This window comes from Calidris pugnax, unplaced genomic scaffold (genome assembly GCF_001431845.1).
Source record: "Calidris pugnax isolate Ruff unplaced genomic scaffold, ASM143184v1 scaffold89, whole genome shotgun sequence".
Lineage (NCBI taxonomy): Eukaryota > Metazoa > Chordata > Aves > Charadriiformes > Scolopacidae > Calidris > Calidris pugnax.
In genome coordinates, this window is record NW_015090865.1 from 2,897,887 (window position 1) to 2,914,629 (window position 16,743).

Consider the following 16,743-nt stretch of genomic DNA (forward strand, 5'->3'; position numbering starts at 1 on the left):
CCTGAAGAGATTTGGTTGTACACAGGGCTTCACGATGGAGCACTTCATACCCGGGGAATAGTGATTTTAAAAATATTACATACAGTCTTTAATTTAGTTCAGCGCTATTTTAAAACAGTATAGGATTTGGCAGTAATCTCAGCAGATAAAACCTAGTGTTGCTAATTAATCACTAAAAATGCAATCCTGGCCCCAGTGTTTTCCACAGGAGCGAGTTCAAGCACCAATATATCCCCTGAAGACACTCAAGTTTAAACAGAGCAGAGCTTAAAAGCACAATACTGAACTTCTCTCTCTCTCCAAGCCGCCTGTGAAGAAAAATAATCTTTCCAGTTTAAAAAAGTGTACTGTGTAATAACATTCCTTAAAAGCTTCTATGGTTTCCTTGGCTAACAAACTACAGTCTTTCTTCTACAGCTTGACTTTAATGGAGCTTTTCCTTGACGTGTGCCACAGACCAATCTCACGTTCTTTGGGAAGAAAAAAAAATTGAAGGGAATGTGTAATTTTCACCTGCCCAATAATACAATAAATACAGGGAATTTAAATTCCAGAGCTCTAAAATAAAATGTCTAGAAAAAGAAGTAAATATCTATAAGTGAATCTCTATTGTGTACATTTACTGTTAAGTATTCTTTTCAAAAAAATACAGAACTGAATGATGCCTGAGGAGACGCTAATTCCGGAGCTGCTGGTTACTGTTCTAACGCTCTGAGGATTTTTTTGACATTAAATAATTAAGAGTTGAACTAGTATAAAACCAATAGTAATTAAGGCAGGCAGATCCTGTTCAGTGCAAAGATGATGCGTTTAGCTTATAAAATTGGAAGCAGAATAATGCCTAAGAAAAGGAGGGTATGACTCCAGTGGTAAGGATAAAAAAATCCTCTTTTTCTTAAAGCTAAGAGCATATATGGAAAATGGTTTGTGTTACAGTAACGGTCAGGTTTAACATTGTGGGCCTGACAGTGTGAGCATGTAGCTCAGTCCAGGGTCTCCAAGACATACATGTGGTTTGAATACAGTTAAAACAACATGGTTTTCAGAGGGGCTGTGCATCCAGACTAGCTTTGGCAAGGAAAATGCCTTTCTGCTCAAATGACATGGGATAATCCAGAAACAGAGCAACAAAGCTGAGTTTCAAGGAGCGTCTCTCAGCGTAAGTGGAACCAGTGTGGGGAACAAAGCAGAGAGACGTTATGAAATAAAAACATTAGGAGTTCTCTGTCCCTGATTTATGACTTAAAATCATTGTCAGACTGACTGCCAGCAGGGGTAGCTGATAGGGTGACTGAGATGATGCTCCTCCAAATTTTCAATTTTAAGGTTTTTTTGTTTGTTTTAATGGAAGACTTAGAGCTTTTTCTTTTCTTCCAGTGATCTCTCTGTAATTGCTGTGTGATCCTGGACGTCAGCGTCGAAATGGGCAATGAGAACAGTAGTGCAGAAAACGAGGTGAGTGTGACAATGGGGTCGCGTTTCCCTTCCCTACTAGCCTAGAGCAAACCTGACAGAAATTGGTTTCATGGGCTGCTTACCCCACATTTACCTTCTGCTCCCAGTTACACTCATATTTAACTGTCATTAATGGCAGTTGAAGCCAACTTTTTGTTGGTTTGTTTGTTTTTCCTTTGGCAAAGACACTGCCCAGTAGCATCAGGGCGCTGTGCGGGTGGTTGCTCCCCGGGGGACAGGAGCTGCAGAGGATCCCCCCGGGGTGACCAGGGGTGGCAGGAGACCAACATCCCATAATGTCCTCAGGGGACCTGAAATGGGGTCCTGGGCGATGAGAGAGGCCCTGGGAGCCAGGCAATGCCCATGGTGCCCTCAGAGCCCTCAGAGCTTCTCCCTGTTCAGAAATGACCTTGCAACATGTGTGTGCAGATCCAGGAATTTATAGCCATTTCAGAAGGGTGCCTTGTTAATGAATGTTGTTGTTTTGTGATTTATTTTTAAATTCTGGAAATGAAGGGACCCATATGCTATGGCTAGTCCTGTACAATTACATTAGAAGTTATTATGTTGATGTAAGTTTGAATAAAAGTTCTAATTTATTTATTTCAACATTTAAAATACCAGGATGTGGTATTTTCATCCTCTCTTCTTCCATGTGCTATGGTGGATGATAAAATGCATTAGGGTTCGTTCTGCCTCCACCTCAGATGGCATTGGGTATTTACTTTAATAATACCCAGAACAGTAAATACCCAATACAGACCTGCAGTACCTTGTGCATTGCAAAGTGGACCCTCCCAAAGGAATCAGGATTTCAAATTAACCAGATAGAAGAAAAATTTTCTATAATTTTTGGTTGTTCTGTTGTTTTTCTGGACAAGTTGTATCCTTAGCCTAAGATTTGGTCCCAACTTTTTTCAGGGGTTGGGAAGAGGCGAATGTGTTAATTCTTGTAACTAAGGAATGAGCATTTCTTCTCCAACGAAATACCCAGTACAGACCTGCAGTACCTTGTGCATTGCAAAGTGGACCCTCCCAAAGGAATCAGGATTTCAAATTAACCAGATAGAAGAAAAATTTTCTATAATTTTTGGTTGTTCTGTTGTTTTTCTGGACAAGTTGTATCCTTAGCCTAAGATTTGGTCCCAACTTTTTTCAGGGGTTGGGAAGAGGCGAATGTGTTAATTCTTGTAACTAAGGAATGAGCATTTCTTCTCCAACGTGTACAGCTTTCACTTCGGAAGTTTTTGAAAGCCATTTCAAATTTCACATTTTTCCAGGAGTCCTTCTGAGGCTGAGAAGACTTTCCCTAAAAGTTATTGAATTTATTAAGGAATGTAATAAAAAACTCTTCTAATAAGGAAAGTAAGCTTCTGGTCTGCTTTTCAGACTGTAAAAAACCAAAACAAATTGAAACACCCCTCCAAACCCCCCCAAAAAACCCCAAAGCAAAATAAATGCTAGAAAACCAAAGTACTTTAAAAGTCACTACTAACACAGAAATAACAAGAAGTAGTAATAAAATTTTAAACGCCATTTAATCTGCTGAACGAGTGTGGCTTAATGAACAGTGCAAATTCACGCAGCCACTAAAACATTTAAATATGTTCATTTTTAGTCAGAAGTTCCCAATGCAAATAAAGTCATCCTGATCCCACCGAGCCAAGGAGCGCAGCAGGTAGTGGATGATGAAACTGGTTTGCATGGTTTGCATTTCAGAACGTTAGCATCAAGCTTGGCTGCTCTTTTTCTTATGCATCTGCTTCTGGCTTTTGTGTTTTTTGACGCTGACTGCAAATTCACAAGTTTTACATTTAAGTTTTCAGCAAGTTGTAAAAAAAAAAATAAAAATCTAGTTTCTTTTAACTTTTTCCTTTGCTAGCAATCCATGCTTTAGAGAAACGGCCTGTCTTTGACCCTCTTTGCATCCTGCCTGTTCTTCCAACTCTAACACAATTAAAATAGCTCAGTGGGTGTTGTTCTAATGCTGAGTACCAATTGACATGAGTTGTTGGTTTTGTTTATGTATTTATCAGAGAACACCCTTGCCCAGTTCTGGCTCTCAGCTGAGTCATCTGGAAGCCCTACACATGGTTTGCATTAGAGACAGGAGAGCCTGGGCTAAGTTTAGAACTCATTTAATAAGAGAGAAGGTCTGTGGAATAAATGTGCTACTGTGCACTTAGAGAAAAAGTAAATACCCAATGAGTCTTGTAATGCCAACCTCTGAGGAAGATATAATCTAAATTTAGTCGAAATGAGTGAAGATAATAAATAAATAAAATAAGGCCAGGGCCAGCAGTGTATTTAATAATGTGATTTTATATGAACTGACCACATTCTGCTTTGCTATAACAGCACATGCCCAAACTGCTGAGAGATTTTAGGTTTGTGCCCTGCTCTCTTAGAATGGCAAAGTTGGCTTCCAAACAAGGGGTCTCTGACAGTGGCCCAGCTTGTTGGGCTTATGCTGAATTAAATATAAGCTATTTGTAAGGTGCATTTTGCTTAAAAAGCAGAACTCCACGTGAAGAGAAATGTGTTTAAATTGAAATTTTAAGGGGATGGGTGGAGGAAATTGAAAACTTCATATTTCTGTATGGTAGGAAGAACGAGCACAAAGTTTTCTGAAGCTAGAACAGGCTGTATTTTCTAATATGCAATGATTTTCACTCAGGGTTTTAATTCTTGCTGCCCTCTGAAGTTCTGAAGAGGAGAGAGCTGTCCTCTTTCCCAGCCTTTCTCATGATTACAAAAAAGTCAAAAGTTACCAAGTAATTGCAAAGCTCTTTGAAGGTGGAAACTGCTGCTGAATTGAAATTCTAGCAGTGTGTATTTTGCCCCACAGTCGAAGAGGGAATTTCAAAGTCAGCTACCACATAAGTTATTTCTATATATTTTACTTTATCCTTTCTTCTGCTTTGTTTTCTGAATAAGTAAGTAGGCAACTGAAGCTGGTTATTCCACATCTATGTTACTGTCTGGTTCTCTTTAAACATAAATCTAAGGTGTGATGATCTTTTTTGTTCTTGTTTGTTTTCTACTGTGAAATGTGTAAGATGGGCAACACGTGCAGAGGTGCAGAGGGGCCATAGCTTCTGTAGAGTCTGTCTGAAGGGCCATGCTGTATTCCTGCTAGGATTTCTCTGTTTAATTGTTGTGAACAAATCTGACCCCTGCACTTTCTGCAGTTAAAATTCTGCATTATTATTCTTTCTCATATTCAGATCCCAGTATTATGGGGGTTGGCAGAGAATGCGCTGGGCACATGAGTAGCTTCCCAGCCTTTGGTCTCCATTCCCACATCTGATAACTGGGCAGATTCCTCCCAGCTCTGGTGCTCGTACTGTGTGTTTACATACTTTTTGAATAGTGCAACAACATCTGTGTACATTCCATTGTTTATATTCATTTAGGAGCAAAAACACATTCCCAATTTGCTGCATAATAATTTTACCTACAGCATTTTAATGAGGTACAGTGTTACCCTACATGGGTGTTTGAGTTTGGTGTGTTCACATGATTCACCACATTTACTCTCTAAGTAATTATTACTATTTTCCTTCGTATTTTCCTTCCATTTCATGCACTGCACATGGGGAGTGCACAGGACAGTGGAGCTGTTCCACATCCTTCCCGTCGACACTTGCCCACAACTGGGTGTCACTGGCCCTTGGCTAAAGGCCAGCATGGCCATTACTGGTGCTTACATCATGTCACCAGTCACCGTACTCGTTAATGCTTAATTCCAATGGTAATTGCTACTGGTCCAATATTCTCTGGTGAGTAACGCCAAGCATTGGTTTGAGTTTACACAAAAAGAACATTGTCTGGTTTCAGGGAATTATACATCCGTTTATGCAAATGCAGCAAATTCTGGGACATTTCTCACTGCAATGAGTAATTATTAGACTTGTTCTCATCTTCCCGGTGAATGAGGGAAGGGGGATGAAAGAAGAATAAAGATTCAAAGTTGTGATGGGGATTTTAATTTGAAAGCACAGTCAAAAGGAAGCTAGAAGACTATCCTTCTCTTCTGAATTGATGGTTAAAGCTTCCTTCACATCTGTAAAGCCACCACCATGGGAAATGTACATGTATGAATACAGATGAAAAAGAAAAATATTTTATATTTATAAAGAACCTCTATAATTATTTACTACATTCCGCCGTTTAGAAATAGTGTGAAAATGTTGTGCCTACATTTTCCACAGCTGTGGGTAGTTAGACATTACTAGGCAACAAACACCACTGTCTGGGGAGCAGCACAGAGCTTAGGACCCAGCGTGGAGCTGATTTTTCCAACAGCACCTCATATGAATCTGAGAGCATCTCCTCAAGTGTTCCACTCCTCAGAAGCTGCTTCAGCTGAAGTTGTACTGACTGGAAACTGCAGGTTATGTGGTGAAGATTTTTTTTTTTCCCAAAATCATCAATTTTATTTTCTCTCTCTCCTGCTGTATCTCACACACCTGCCATCCTTAACGAAATAATCCAGCCCCCCAATTGTCAGGAAAGGGACAAAGGAAAACAAGAAGCTGCAGCGAGACTAGTGCAGTTCCAAGGATAACGATGGATCTTCTTTTGCCTGTTGAACATGGATCACAAAAACAGATGGAAAGAGCAGGTTACCCAGAACCTGAAATTGTATCTGTGCTTCATTTAGCCCAGCCCAGACTTGTGCTACGTATGTTCAAACTGACTAGGGCTTAAACAGAGCAGCAAGTTGTTAAGAAGCCACTTATGTTGACATTACAAGGATCTGGAGATAAACACTTTAATGCTGCCAGTGGATGGGAAGGGCCATAAACATGACCAATGAAGCCTGAACATTTGAATTGCTCTTGCTGTAGCCGAGAGAAGTCATGTACTCTGTGGAGAATGCTAAGCCAAGGATGAGCTGATGACTATATATAAACATATGTATACACATACACACACACACACACGAGTGTTTATTTTTAGGGTCGCAGCCAGAGTCATTTCAGGAGGTATTTCCCAGGAGGGAAAGCAACCCTTTTTCTCTAGGAAAAGGTCGTAGGTGCTTGCAATAGATGTTGTAACCAGAATGTTTCAAAAATACCATTGTTAAAATATCACATTTTGCTTCTTGTATCTGTAAGCAGCAGATTAAATGAAACTGATACCAAATGCCAATTTTTGCATTCCTGTCCCTTTGAGGTTTTTAATTAGAAAAGGCATCAACTTAAAATTCTACTCTTCATCCTGAAACCAGAGCTCGGGCACCACGGGGCTGGACTTTGCTCCATGTCCTGGAGTTCACCTGCACCCCCGCTGCCTGCTCCCATCGAGGAGGCAGTGCTGGGGGATAACAAACAACACTTCTAGCGGGCAGATTTAAAAAAAAAAAAAAAATACAACCCCTCCTCAAAAAACCTAAAAAAAAAAGCCAAAAAAATCCCACCAATTTAGGCAGATTTAAAAAAAAAAAAATACAACCCCTCCCCAAAAAACCTAAAAAAAAAGCCAAAAAAATCCCACCAATTTGTAATGGAAAACATGGAGAAAAATCAAAGGTAAGTTCTGGTTTATTGATCGGGACGTGTAAAGGCTTGTTCCAGTTTCCCCCCTCCCCTCTCCCAATAACCAGAGGGAATTAGTGGGAATGGAAACTTAATGTAACTCTTCAAAGATGACTTTGAGCGAGTCAGAGCTCTGGCATGTTCAGCGAGGGCTATAAAAGGATGTGTGTATAATGGAGGAATGCTGCAGAGGGCAGATGTAAAAGGAGGCAAGAAAGGGGAATCCAGGGAAGATCAGTTATTTGGAGGGGTTTGGTGTGAATTCTGGGTGTTAAAACCAGTTCTGTTTTGTGCTTTGGGAGCAGGAGGCTGGTGGCTGGTGGGGAAGCAGGAGGCTCCAGGGCTGTGCTGGGCCCAGGGCTGGTGCTGGGGCTCTGAACTGGGAGGGGAGCCTGTGTTTTGGGAGCTTGGCTGTGAACAGGCTCCCATCCCATCTAGCATTAAAGGAATTTCTCTCTGGTATGATAACTTTAGCCAGAGTACAGCAGTGCACATAATCCTTTTGGCTACAGTCTCAATGGAGTTCTCTTTTTTTTTTTTTTTTTAACTTTTAAGCTCCTGCTCAGGAACATAAAGTGATCCCGTAGATTTACTTTGTGTTCTTGCAGAATCCAATGCTTCTGGAAAGGTTTAATGCAAATTATATTACACATTTCAGGAGAATCTGTTCTATTCATATTGCCTAAAAGAAAAAAAAAGTGCTGGCTGTTTAGTTTTCCTTCTCTTCTTTGTACACTCTCTGGGACAAACTTGGTTTGTTTGTTCTTGTTTTTTTTAATTATCATAGACTTAAAGAAAAAACTGCTTAGAACCTCCGCCTTCTGATTTTTCATATAATTATTTCTCTAAGTCTTTCAATTAAGTAACTTTTTATAATCTCAGAATCCCCTTCGAAAAGGAGCGTGCTACATTTGAAACAAACATGGAGCAAATTCAGCTGCAAGCTTCTGTAGTAAATCACTTTAGAGGCTGTATGTGTTGAAACCTCGAAAGTAATTTATTTAACAGAAGCATTCTGATGATACTTTTCAACAAAACATGGTCTTTCTAATTGTTTTCACAGATGTTAATTAAAAATAAAAAAGCATGCTCTGCAAAGCTAGTTTAGCACCTGATTTGCATAACTAGCTTAAATTTGAAAAATTTGATAGAGAAATTGAATTACGCTTTTCTGCTGGCTGGCATAGATTCACAGAGCATGTTCTTTTGTGATGTTAAATTAATTCATTAAATGTAGCAGACCAATACGCAAAGTTTTCCTATATCTTGGAATATTAGTAGTTCCTTTTACATTTGAATAACTACATTAAGATTTATTTCAGATTATTGTTAAAATCCTCCTTTGAGGTTCTTTTGAAAATATACTTTCCTGGCCATGTGTGCTCTTGCCTTACTTTCCTTTTTGATCATTTATACACCTGACAGCCTTGAAAAAGAGAAAGAATAGTGACAACAATTCAAACTCCTCTCTCTGCTCCAACAGGAGCTACGTTACAAAGATTGTTTTAATATATGTTAAATTTGGTCATGTCTGGAACTGGAAGAACAAGAGTCAAGATTTTTCTGTGGCCAATGACGGTTGTTTAGGGGTAACTGGGAGATGAACTACAACTTATTAGATCCCTGAAAGCCCAAAACTATTTTAAAAGAAAAAAGTCAAAACCAATGAACTAAACAAAAAAACCCCTCACCAGTATTCCCCCCCCCCTCCAAAAAAAAAAAAACTTATGGAAAATGTTAGAAGTAGTCTTCAAAACAGTGCAGGTAATTTACCTGTTTTGTTGTGATCATTCTCTGTGCCTTCCCCATCTGCCTCTCCCGGGTGGTTTTATTCAGATATTAAGATGTGGTGTAACAGCTGGTAAAAATCCCTGGGACACGGGCCCTTCCCTGTGTCTCCCTTGGGAACATCCCAGCTGGGATGAGAGGAGGTGTTCAGGCAGAGCAGGCACTAACTCTCTGTGTGATGTAGTTCACTTGTGAATTATGGAGATGAACAGTAAGAGTAAAACGCAGCAAACTTCCACCAAAATGATTCTGACCCCAAAATCTTCTGTGAAGACTCACAGAACTCAGGGAGTCGATGACAAATTAGCCTAATGCCACGTTACAGCTTCAAACTGTCCTGCAATAATTGTACCACTGCCTTGGAGCCAGGAGATGTAACCCCTGGGTTGGGTCTCCTTGTATTTGTGAGTGATGTTTGAGCTTTGGTAGCCACGGGCTGTTGGATTTGTTGTGTGACAAGCTGGTGAGTAGTGTTTCTTTGTCAGTTATAGCATCATGACTGAGCCCGTGTTGCTGATTAACTATCAGTAATTGTGTGGCTTGTGGGATTCCTGGCTCTGGAGGGATGATCCAAAGGATACTGGCTCTCTGCACAGAGAGGGATTTTACTTCAGAAACTTGTGTGCAGGAGGCACCTCTGTTACACTCCAGAGGTGGGATGACTGCAGGTCAGGAGGACAGAGGATTGTAGCCTAAAGGCACCCTTTGAGTTAAGTGGCCAATCTTGTGAAAGAGAGATTAATTAGAAGCAATGTGTGGGTACTGAGAGTGCAGTAGATTAATGCCTTCATTCTTTGCTGTGTTCCTTTCTGCCAATGGAATATGACAGAGGCTTTAGAAGAAGGACAAAGCATGCAGCTCTCCATCTTCTGAAGAGAGCTGTGAGGCATTCTTCCTGCCTAGAACCCAAATCAGCTGAAGAAAATTTGAGATGGTGGTAGTAGAAAGGAGGAAAAATAAAGAATTAGTTCTCAGTGCTCTTGCCAACTGCTGGAGGCATCTGGACAAATTTGTAAATCGGCCTAATTTCTCGGGGTTCTTCTTGTGGTTCTCCCTCCCCTCCCTGCCCTGCTGGGAAAGGAGAAGTGATCATTTCTGTCTGCAAGTGGCCTGAAAATGATTCTTCATTTGGCTGCCAGTATGTTCACCTCCCAGACTGACCCAACTGCAGCTCTCGCAGTAAGACGTGACACATGGACTAAGTAAGAGCGTGGCACTTGTGGTCACCTCGTGTGGCTTGTTGTGGCTTTACCAACCTCCTGCTTCCCTGCTGGGTCAAGGCCAGTGCAAGCTCTGAAGACTGACTGTCCATGGGGTTGGGGACACCTAGTCCCATGTGTTAGGTTGGTGGTTGGACTAGATGATAATCCCATGTGTTAGGTTGGTGTTTGGACTAGATGATACGAGATGTCACGTCTGACCTAGACAATTCTATGATTCTGGTTGTCTTCTGCCAACCCACCTTGGCTTGGTGCATTTTCTAAATGCCAAGATGTCACGTCTGACCTAGACAATTCTGTGATTCTAGTTGTCTTCTGCCAAGATATAAATACCCCCACCTTGGCTTGGTGCATTTTCTAAATGCTTACTGGCAAGTGGGTGGCCTCTGGGTTATACTGGTGGTCTCTGAGTGGTGACTGGGCCGTGGACAGGCTCCAGCATGATCGCATACGGCTCCAGAAGGCACTGTTTTGGTTGGTTGGGGTTTTTTCCCTGATAATTAATTTAATAGCGCATTTTTTTCATAGTTCTTTCTCTCCGCACACATGCCTGCACGCTGAAATAAATTCTCCAGGCAAACTTTCTCATGCAAACAAAAGCAAAGCTGCCCAAAACACAGCACCAAGAGCAAATCAGAGCCCTGCAAGCTAACTGAGTGCTATTTTTATTTTTTTTTTCTGGCTGGGAGAGACAAATTTCCTTGTGTAAATCTTGACGTTCTAGTATTTTTTTGCCGTATGCTGTGGTTTCGGGGCCAACATATATATTTAGATAAATATTCCAAATGCCAGATGTCAGCACATGCTGGGTAAGTGCTTAATAATCATGAAACCAAGAGCCCTTGGTCTATCCCAGCGGAAAGCGGTGTGATAAAGGAGACTTTTGCAAACAAAGCGGTAGTGAAGGCATTCCTCCAGGGAAAGGCAGAGGATATGAGAGTTAATCAAATTTGCCTTAAGTCTAAAGGAAGTCTTCTTATATTTTCAGTGCGCCCTGACCTTTTCAATTGCTCATTACATGGGCTTTTCTTGTCCACTGGGTGTCCTCTCATCCCTGGCTCTGATCACAAGCAGCCTCTGGTTGTGTGAGAGCACACCGTGTTCACGCAGAGAAGTGTGATTGTGTAAGCAATAGCTTTCTGCCATTTATTGACCACTTCTAGAACAAAATAAACCTAAAAATTGAGAGTGAAAACACCCAAGAGATTAGTTGGAATTGTGTACTGTGCTTTCCATCTGTGATGTTATTCTGAAGTGGTTCTCTCATCGTCAGTACATACACTGATGTGTCTTTATGTTAAGTGTGCCTTAGGCTTTTTACTTACAGTTAAGAATTAAACCAGTGACTGTACGTTGAGGGTGATCTGATGAAGCAGTTTTCCTTCTCTTTCACTGTTGCTTGATGTGCCAGAGGAGTTGAAATGGAGCTTCTTCATTCAGACTTAATTTTTGCTTTACACTTAATTGTTTTCCTCCGGTTCTTTTGTTGTACTTGAAGAACATCATCGACTGCTGTTCAAAGCAGCTCTTACCAGCTCTTCTGCCAAAATAAATTCAGCAGGAAGGTGCCACTACCTGTTGTAAGCAGCCCCCCAGGGGTGCTGTAGAACCCCAGGGATCTGCAGGCACATCAGGTCACGGCCCTGGCACTTGCACAGGATTCTCTTCCTCCCTGGAGCAAAAACAATAGTTTGCAATAGAAAAAACAACAAACAAACAAAAAACAACAAACAAACAAAAACAACCCACACGAAAAAAAACCACTCACGTAAAGGCATGTCTCCATGGAGGAAGATCTGAAGATCCCAGGCAAATATTTACCTATGAGAAGAGATGATGCATCATTATCACATTTGTGTAATAGCATTTCTGTAGCTATTCCTACAGAAACGGCAGCACTCCCTGTAGCTGTTGTTACAGAAAGGCAGTGTGATGAGGAGTCAGGCCCTTCATGTCAGTTGGGAGGCATCCTGAGCTTTGTTGAAGTGGGAGGGAAGGAATCTGGACTTGGACTCAAGTGCTGGGTCTTGATTGACATTGGCACTATCTCTCACCTGACTCCAAAGATACTGCTAATATTATGAATGTCAAAGTTTGTGGCCTGTTTCCATCCTTTCTCATTTTAAACTTGCTTAGCAAGGAAGTATTTGCCAATCTTGGAAAAAGAGAAGATGATACCCTCCTTGGGTCAGCAAAGGCCCTGGCTGCTTTAAAACAATTGTTGCATTCTTCTCTCCCTCTTCTTTTCCTAGTATTTATTTTTGGATCAACCACTTCCTTCTGTTTTTCTGTCATTAAGAAAGAAAAAAGGCTTGGCTTTGGAACCTGCAAGTAGTGTAGTAGTAGTGAAGTAGTGAAATCTACCACAGAAGTTGTCTGTGAGTGGGCAGAACGAAACTCCTGAAGCTTATGTATTCTCCAAAATAGCAGTAGCTATTTAAATTGTTCTTTTTTCGTTTTAGAGCACTCCACAAGATTCAGAATTAGGACAACCTCCTGGTCACGGGCACGGGTTAAAAAGGAGCCCTCAGGAAAACAGCGAAGAAAGGTCTGGAGGTCAGGACATCTCAGATCTTCCTGCTGCTGTGCAACCGCCTGGGAGCGTGTCCCCGACAACTCCAGGACCTACAAGGTAAGAAATGAAGTTTCTTCCTGTGGATAGCATCGAAGCCCTGCTGCTGCTGATAGTTGGGGCTGTTTGTTACGTTTCACTTCTTGTGTTTTTCAAAATCTGTTTTGTGTGATTTTCCAAATCGATCATCCTGATGGATGATGATGGTCCGGTCTTCAAAATAACCTGACAAGACGTGACTACTGACTGTTTACCAACCTGCCTTTCTCGCCTTGCTGCACAGCTATAACAGGGCCCCAGCTGTTGGAGTAACCCTTGACCTAAACTTCCCATGCTTTTTGCTCCTACTAATAAACTCTCATCCGAGTCGGAGAAACGTTGAAGAGTCTTTCGTAGTAATATATGATTGTGAAGAAAGATGTAATTGTAAACAATTGCAAAATGCTGCGCTCAGCTCTGTGTAACAATCCCACTAAAAAGTACCAACCCAGCTAATTGCACTCTCCTAAACGTCCTAAACCTGACACTAAATAAATAGGACTACTTTTGGAGTTCAGGTATTCTTCAGTGCTATTAAGGATGGCAGAAGGTAACATAATCTGGATTGTATTAAATATCTCAAAGGGAATATATTGTCCAAGGCATTAATGCTTTTTTACTTGAATACTTGAATTTTGTGACTAGGGTTTTCGTTTGCTTCAATGAAGAAGTTATCTAATACCAGCATGATTTTAACGTAGGGCTCTACACTTTCTAGATCATCAACGTTACCCGGGATAGAATCATAAATACAACTTAGAAGGAGTAGCCGTAACTTGCTGATCAATGTCTAGGATTTTTAGGCTGTGGGTACTTTTTAAAGTGTTTTCATGAATTGTCTTTAAGATTAGAGAAGTCACTGCGGAAAGATTTGTTTGGCGACTTTGGTGACACAGGATTTAACCCTCAAATCATCGTATCCATGCTATTCTTTTTCCAAACTTGCTGTTCTTCGTAACAGTGCTTTAGCACACTGTAGGGCTCAGAACAGCAGCTTTTCCATACATTTTATTTTTTAATCTCAAAGTAGCGAGTATCTCTCTTCTTCCTTCGGTAGCGACGGTAGAGATAAATGGTTAATGGAGCCTGATCTGAAGCCAGAAGTCCTCTGACAAGGCAGTGGGCCAGATAATTTTCTCTCTGTGGGTCTGGATTGTAGTGGAGGCACAATTCCAGGCTGCAGCTACGAGCAGGTACAGGAGGATTAAGCATGAATGGAAAAATAACAGACACTGGAGCTGAGCTGGGTGATGGTTTACGTGAGCGTCAGCAATTCTTGCACGTGGCCTTTTGGAAGACTGAGCTAACTGAAGGAGAGAGTAGTTCCACACTGATGTGGTTTGAAACAATGGGCTGAGTACAGTTAATTAACACAAGGCTACGCTGTCACCCCCCCAGCACGCTCAGCTGTCCAAGCTAGGGTTAGAATGGAGCGGTAATAACGGAGACTGTGGGGTGGGGTTATCTTGGGTTTTCAATATTTGTGGTTTGGCTGCAGCAAGTGCAGTCTTGCTTGTTTGTTTTTTGTTTTCTTAATATTAGCATAGGCATTATGAGTTGGGGTTGTTCAGCCTGGAGAAGAGAAGGCTCCAGGGAGACCTTAGAGCCCTTTCCAGTCCCTAAAGGGGGCTACAGGAGAGATGGGGAGGGACTCTTGATCAGGGAGTGGAGCCATAGGATGAGGGGGAACCTCGTCAGATGAGTCAGCTCCAAGGGATTCATAAGATTCTTGTTTCAGAAAACTTCTTAGATGGGCAGGAGCTTAATTGTTTTTTATTTAGCCTTACTCCTGAAACTGCTGGCACATGCTTGTTTTAGTGGCTTCTAGGTTATATCCTGCCAAAATAGAAACAAAGACAATAAACGGAAAATCTTTGAAGTTTCAGATTCCAGGCTGTTTATTTTTAACTGGCTCCCGTGTGCTGCTTGGGATGCATCTTTTCCACCCTGAAATGAACTCCTAGAGCCTTAAGAGCCTGTGACCTGCCATCTTCGGCTGGAGTATCTCTGTGTGGAAAACTACCATGTTTGCTTTTTTCCAGTCTTCTGGGTGGCTTTCTCCTGTCCTCCACAAATTCTCCTAAATTGTTGCAGTCACTTTTCAATTTTTATGTTTTAGAATTCAAAACATTTGTGACTCATTCTAAAATACTGCACTTCAGTCCAATATTTTTTTACCTGTTTCTCACTGGTTCTGTATTCTGAAATGTGACACCATCAGCAATTAATCTGTAAATTAGTCTGTGTGAAATAAAAATGCTGAAGGACTAGGACAGTTAGGAAGGCTGAGGCTTTGTCCTGGTGCCTGCGGGGATGTCCCTGTGCCTTTCTCCTGGCGCACACGCAGAGGGAAACACCTGGGGAATCCTGAGCTGGACAACTCTACCCCAGAGAGGCAGTTTTTCCAGAAAAGTACCCAGCCAGAAACAGTTTGGGGGAATAAATGCTTTTTGTTGCCCAGGGAAGTTGTGGATGCCCCATCCCTGGAGGGGTTCAAGGCCAGGCTGGATGTGGCCTTGAGCAACCTGGTCTAGTGGGAGGTGTCCCTGCCCAGGGCAGGGGGGTTGGAACTGGATGATCTTTGAGGTCCCTTCCAACCCAAACCATTCTATGATTCTATGATTCATGGATGACCTTGGCTGCTCTCCCGGCTGTTGAGCTGTGCACAGATCCTGTGGGACCCACAAGAGCTGCCGCAGAAAGAAGCTGCCACACATCCTGTGGGGCCATCCCCACGGTGCCGTGCTTCCTGCTGCCTCTCCAGATATCTCAGATGGAGACCAGGAGCCCGTTGTGGGACTGGAACTGAAGACCCAGCCACGTTTGCGTGCTGCAGCAGTGTTACAGCTTACTTTTTTAATGTTAGAATAACGTCGTTGGGTCACACTTAAAATATTGCCGGCCCCGCGTTTTGTTCTGTGTATGAAACAAGGAGGTGAAAAGTGATTGGGGGTGGGGGGAGGAGGGCAGGAGGGTTCCCAGGAGGATCATATAGATCATTATTCCTGCTTCACTTTTTCCTGAAAGCTCAGCCGTGCAGGGAGGGTGGGGGCAGCTGGCTGCTGTTCGCAGCCCTTTAGCGATGATGGATTTCTCATGTGCTTGTTTACACTGAAAAGTTCCAATAGTGACTTGCCCTGCCTCTACAACTCTGACTTTTTTTAATTTTTTTTTTTAAAAAGGGAATGTGGAAATTATTTCCGTGTTCCTAATTAGCTTTCAGTACCTCTTAGGGACAGATTAAAGTGCAGGATTCTTTAAGTTAACTAGAGTCCTCCAGTACAGTGTGTCCAAATGTGTAACCTCAAAATGTAGACGCTGATCTCTGGTGTGTCAGGGGAAACAGAAACATTTGAGAAGCAGCTCTACGTGTGCCGTGGTTGCCGAGCTGGCTGTGCATCTGTCCCCTTCCGTGCTTTCTAAATTCATCCTCAGATTTCAGGCTCCTGGGAATATAATCACCGGGGCTCAGAGTTACGTCGCCGTATGTGACCTCTGGGTTTCAAGGGCTTCAGCACTCGATGTTTTCCCCTCATAAGTGTGACTGGATGGGAAAAGCTGCCCGTCCTTCCAACAACTGTTCCATGGTTTAGAAGGAAAGCAGAGGAATAAAAGGAAATTTTAAATTACCTACAATTTTCTTCTGCTGGATCATCATTTCTTGTTGTTTATAGAGTAGGCTTAACATCCTTGGGCGTCTCTTCCCAACTTACCTTTGCTGTGGATGGTGAAACAGGGTAATTCAGGTTGCGACCTCAAGTGTTAATGGCTGGTCAACTGAGTACAGCTCTTAATCCAGAAGTATTCATGGGAGATGCACCATAAATCATTGATTTCTTAACATCCTTTATAGCTTCACACCCTAAACACAAACCAGGCAGTGCCGTCCTAATAAACACCTTAGCAACTGGGCAGTGCTCTTAAATTGTTCCAGCATCATTCAAACTTGCCACAATATATTCTGAAGGTGGAAGAGGTTAACTACAGGTATTAAAAATTAATCAGTAAATTTGCAGTGTGCTTCCAAACAAGCAATTTCTCAGTAATTATTGATGCAAAACAAACCCTTTAGACTTATAAAGATTTAACTCATTGTTATTTGATGATGTAACTGGAAGGATAGCAT

The 16,743-nt window shown here is 41.9% G+C and overlaps 1 protein-coding gene across 3 annotated transcripts in view; it reads left to right on the top strand.

The window, feature by feature from the left end:
* TACC2 (transforming, acidic coiled-coil containing protein 2) overlaps window positions 1-16,743 on the top strand; it is a 138,148-nt gene that overhangs the window by 14,590 nt on the left and 106,815 nt on the right. For 2 of the 3 annotated variants that reach the window (XM_014945288.1, XM_014945287.1), the window contains exons 3-5: window positions 1,378-1,455; window positions 3,074-3,133; window positions 12,469-12,638. In XM_014945288.1, coding sequence (XP_014800774.1) covers window positions 1,423-1,455; window positions 3,074-3,133; window positions 12,469-12,638 — 263 coding nt within the window. In that variant the 5' untranslated portion in view covers window positions 1,378-1,422. The remainder of the gene's footprint in view (window positions 1-1,377; window positions 1,456-3,073; window positions 3,134-12,468; window positions 12,639-16,743) is intronic. The other variant, XM_014945289.1, reaches the window with a different exon arrangement.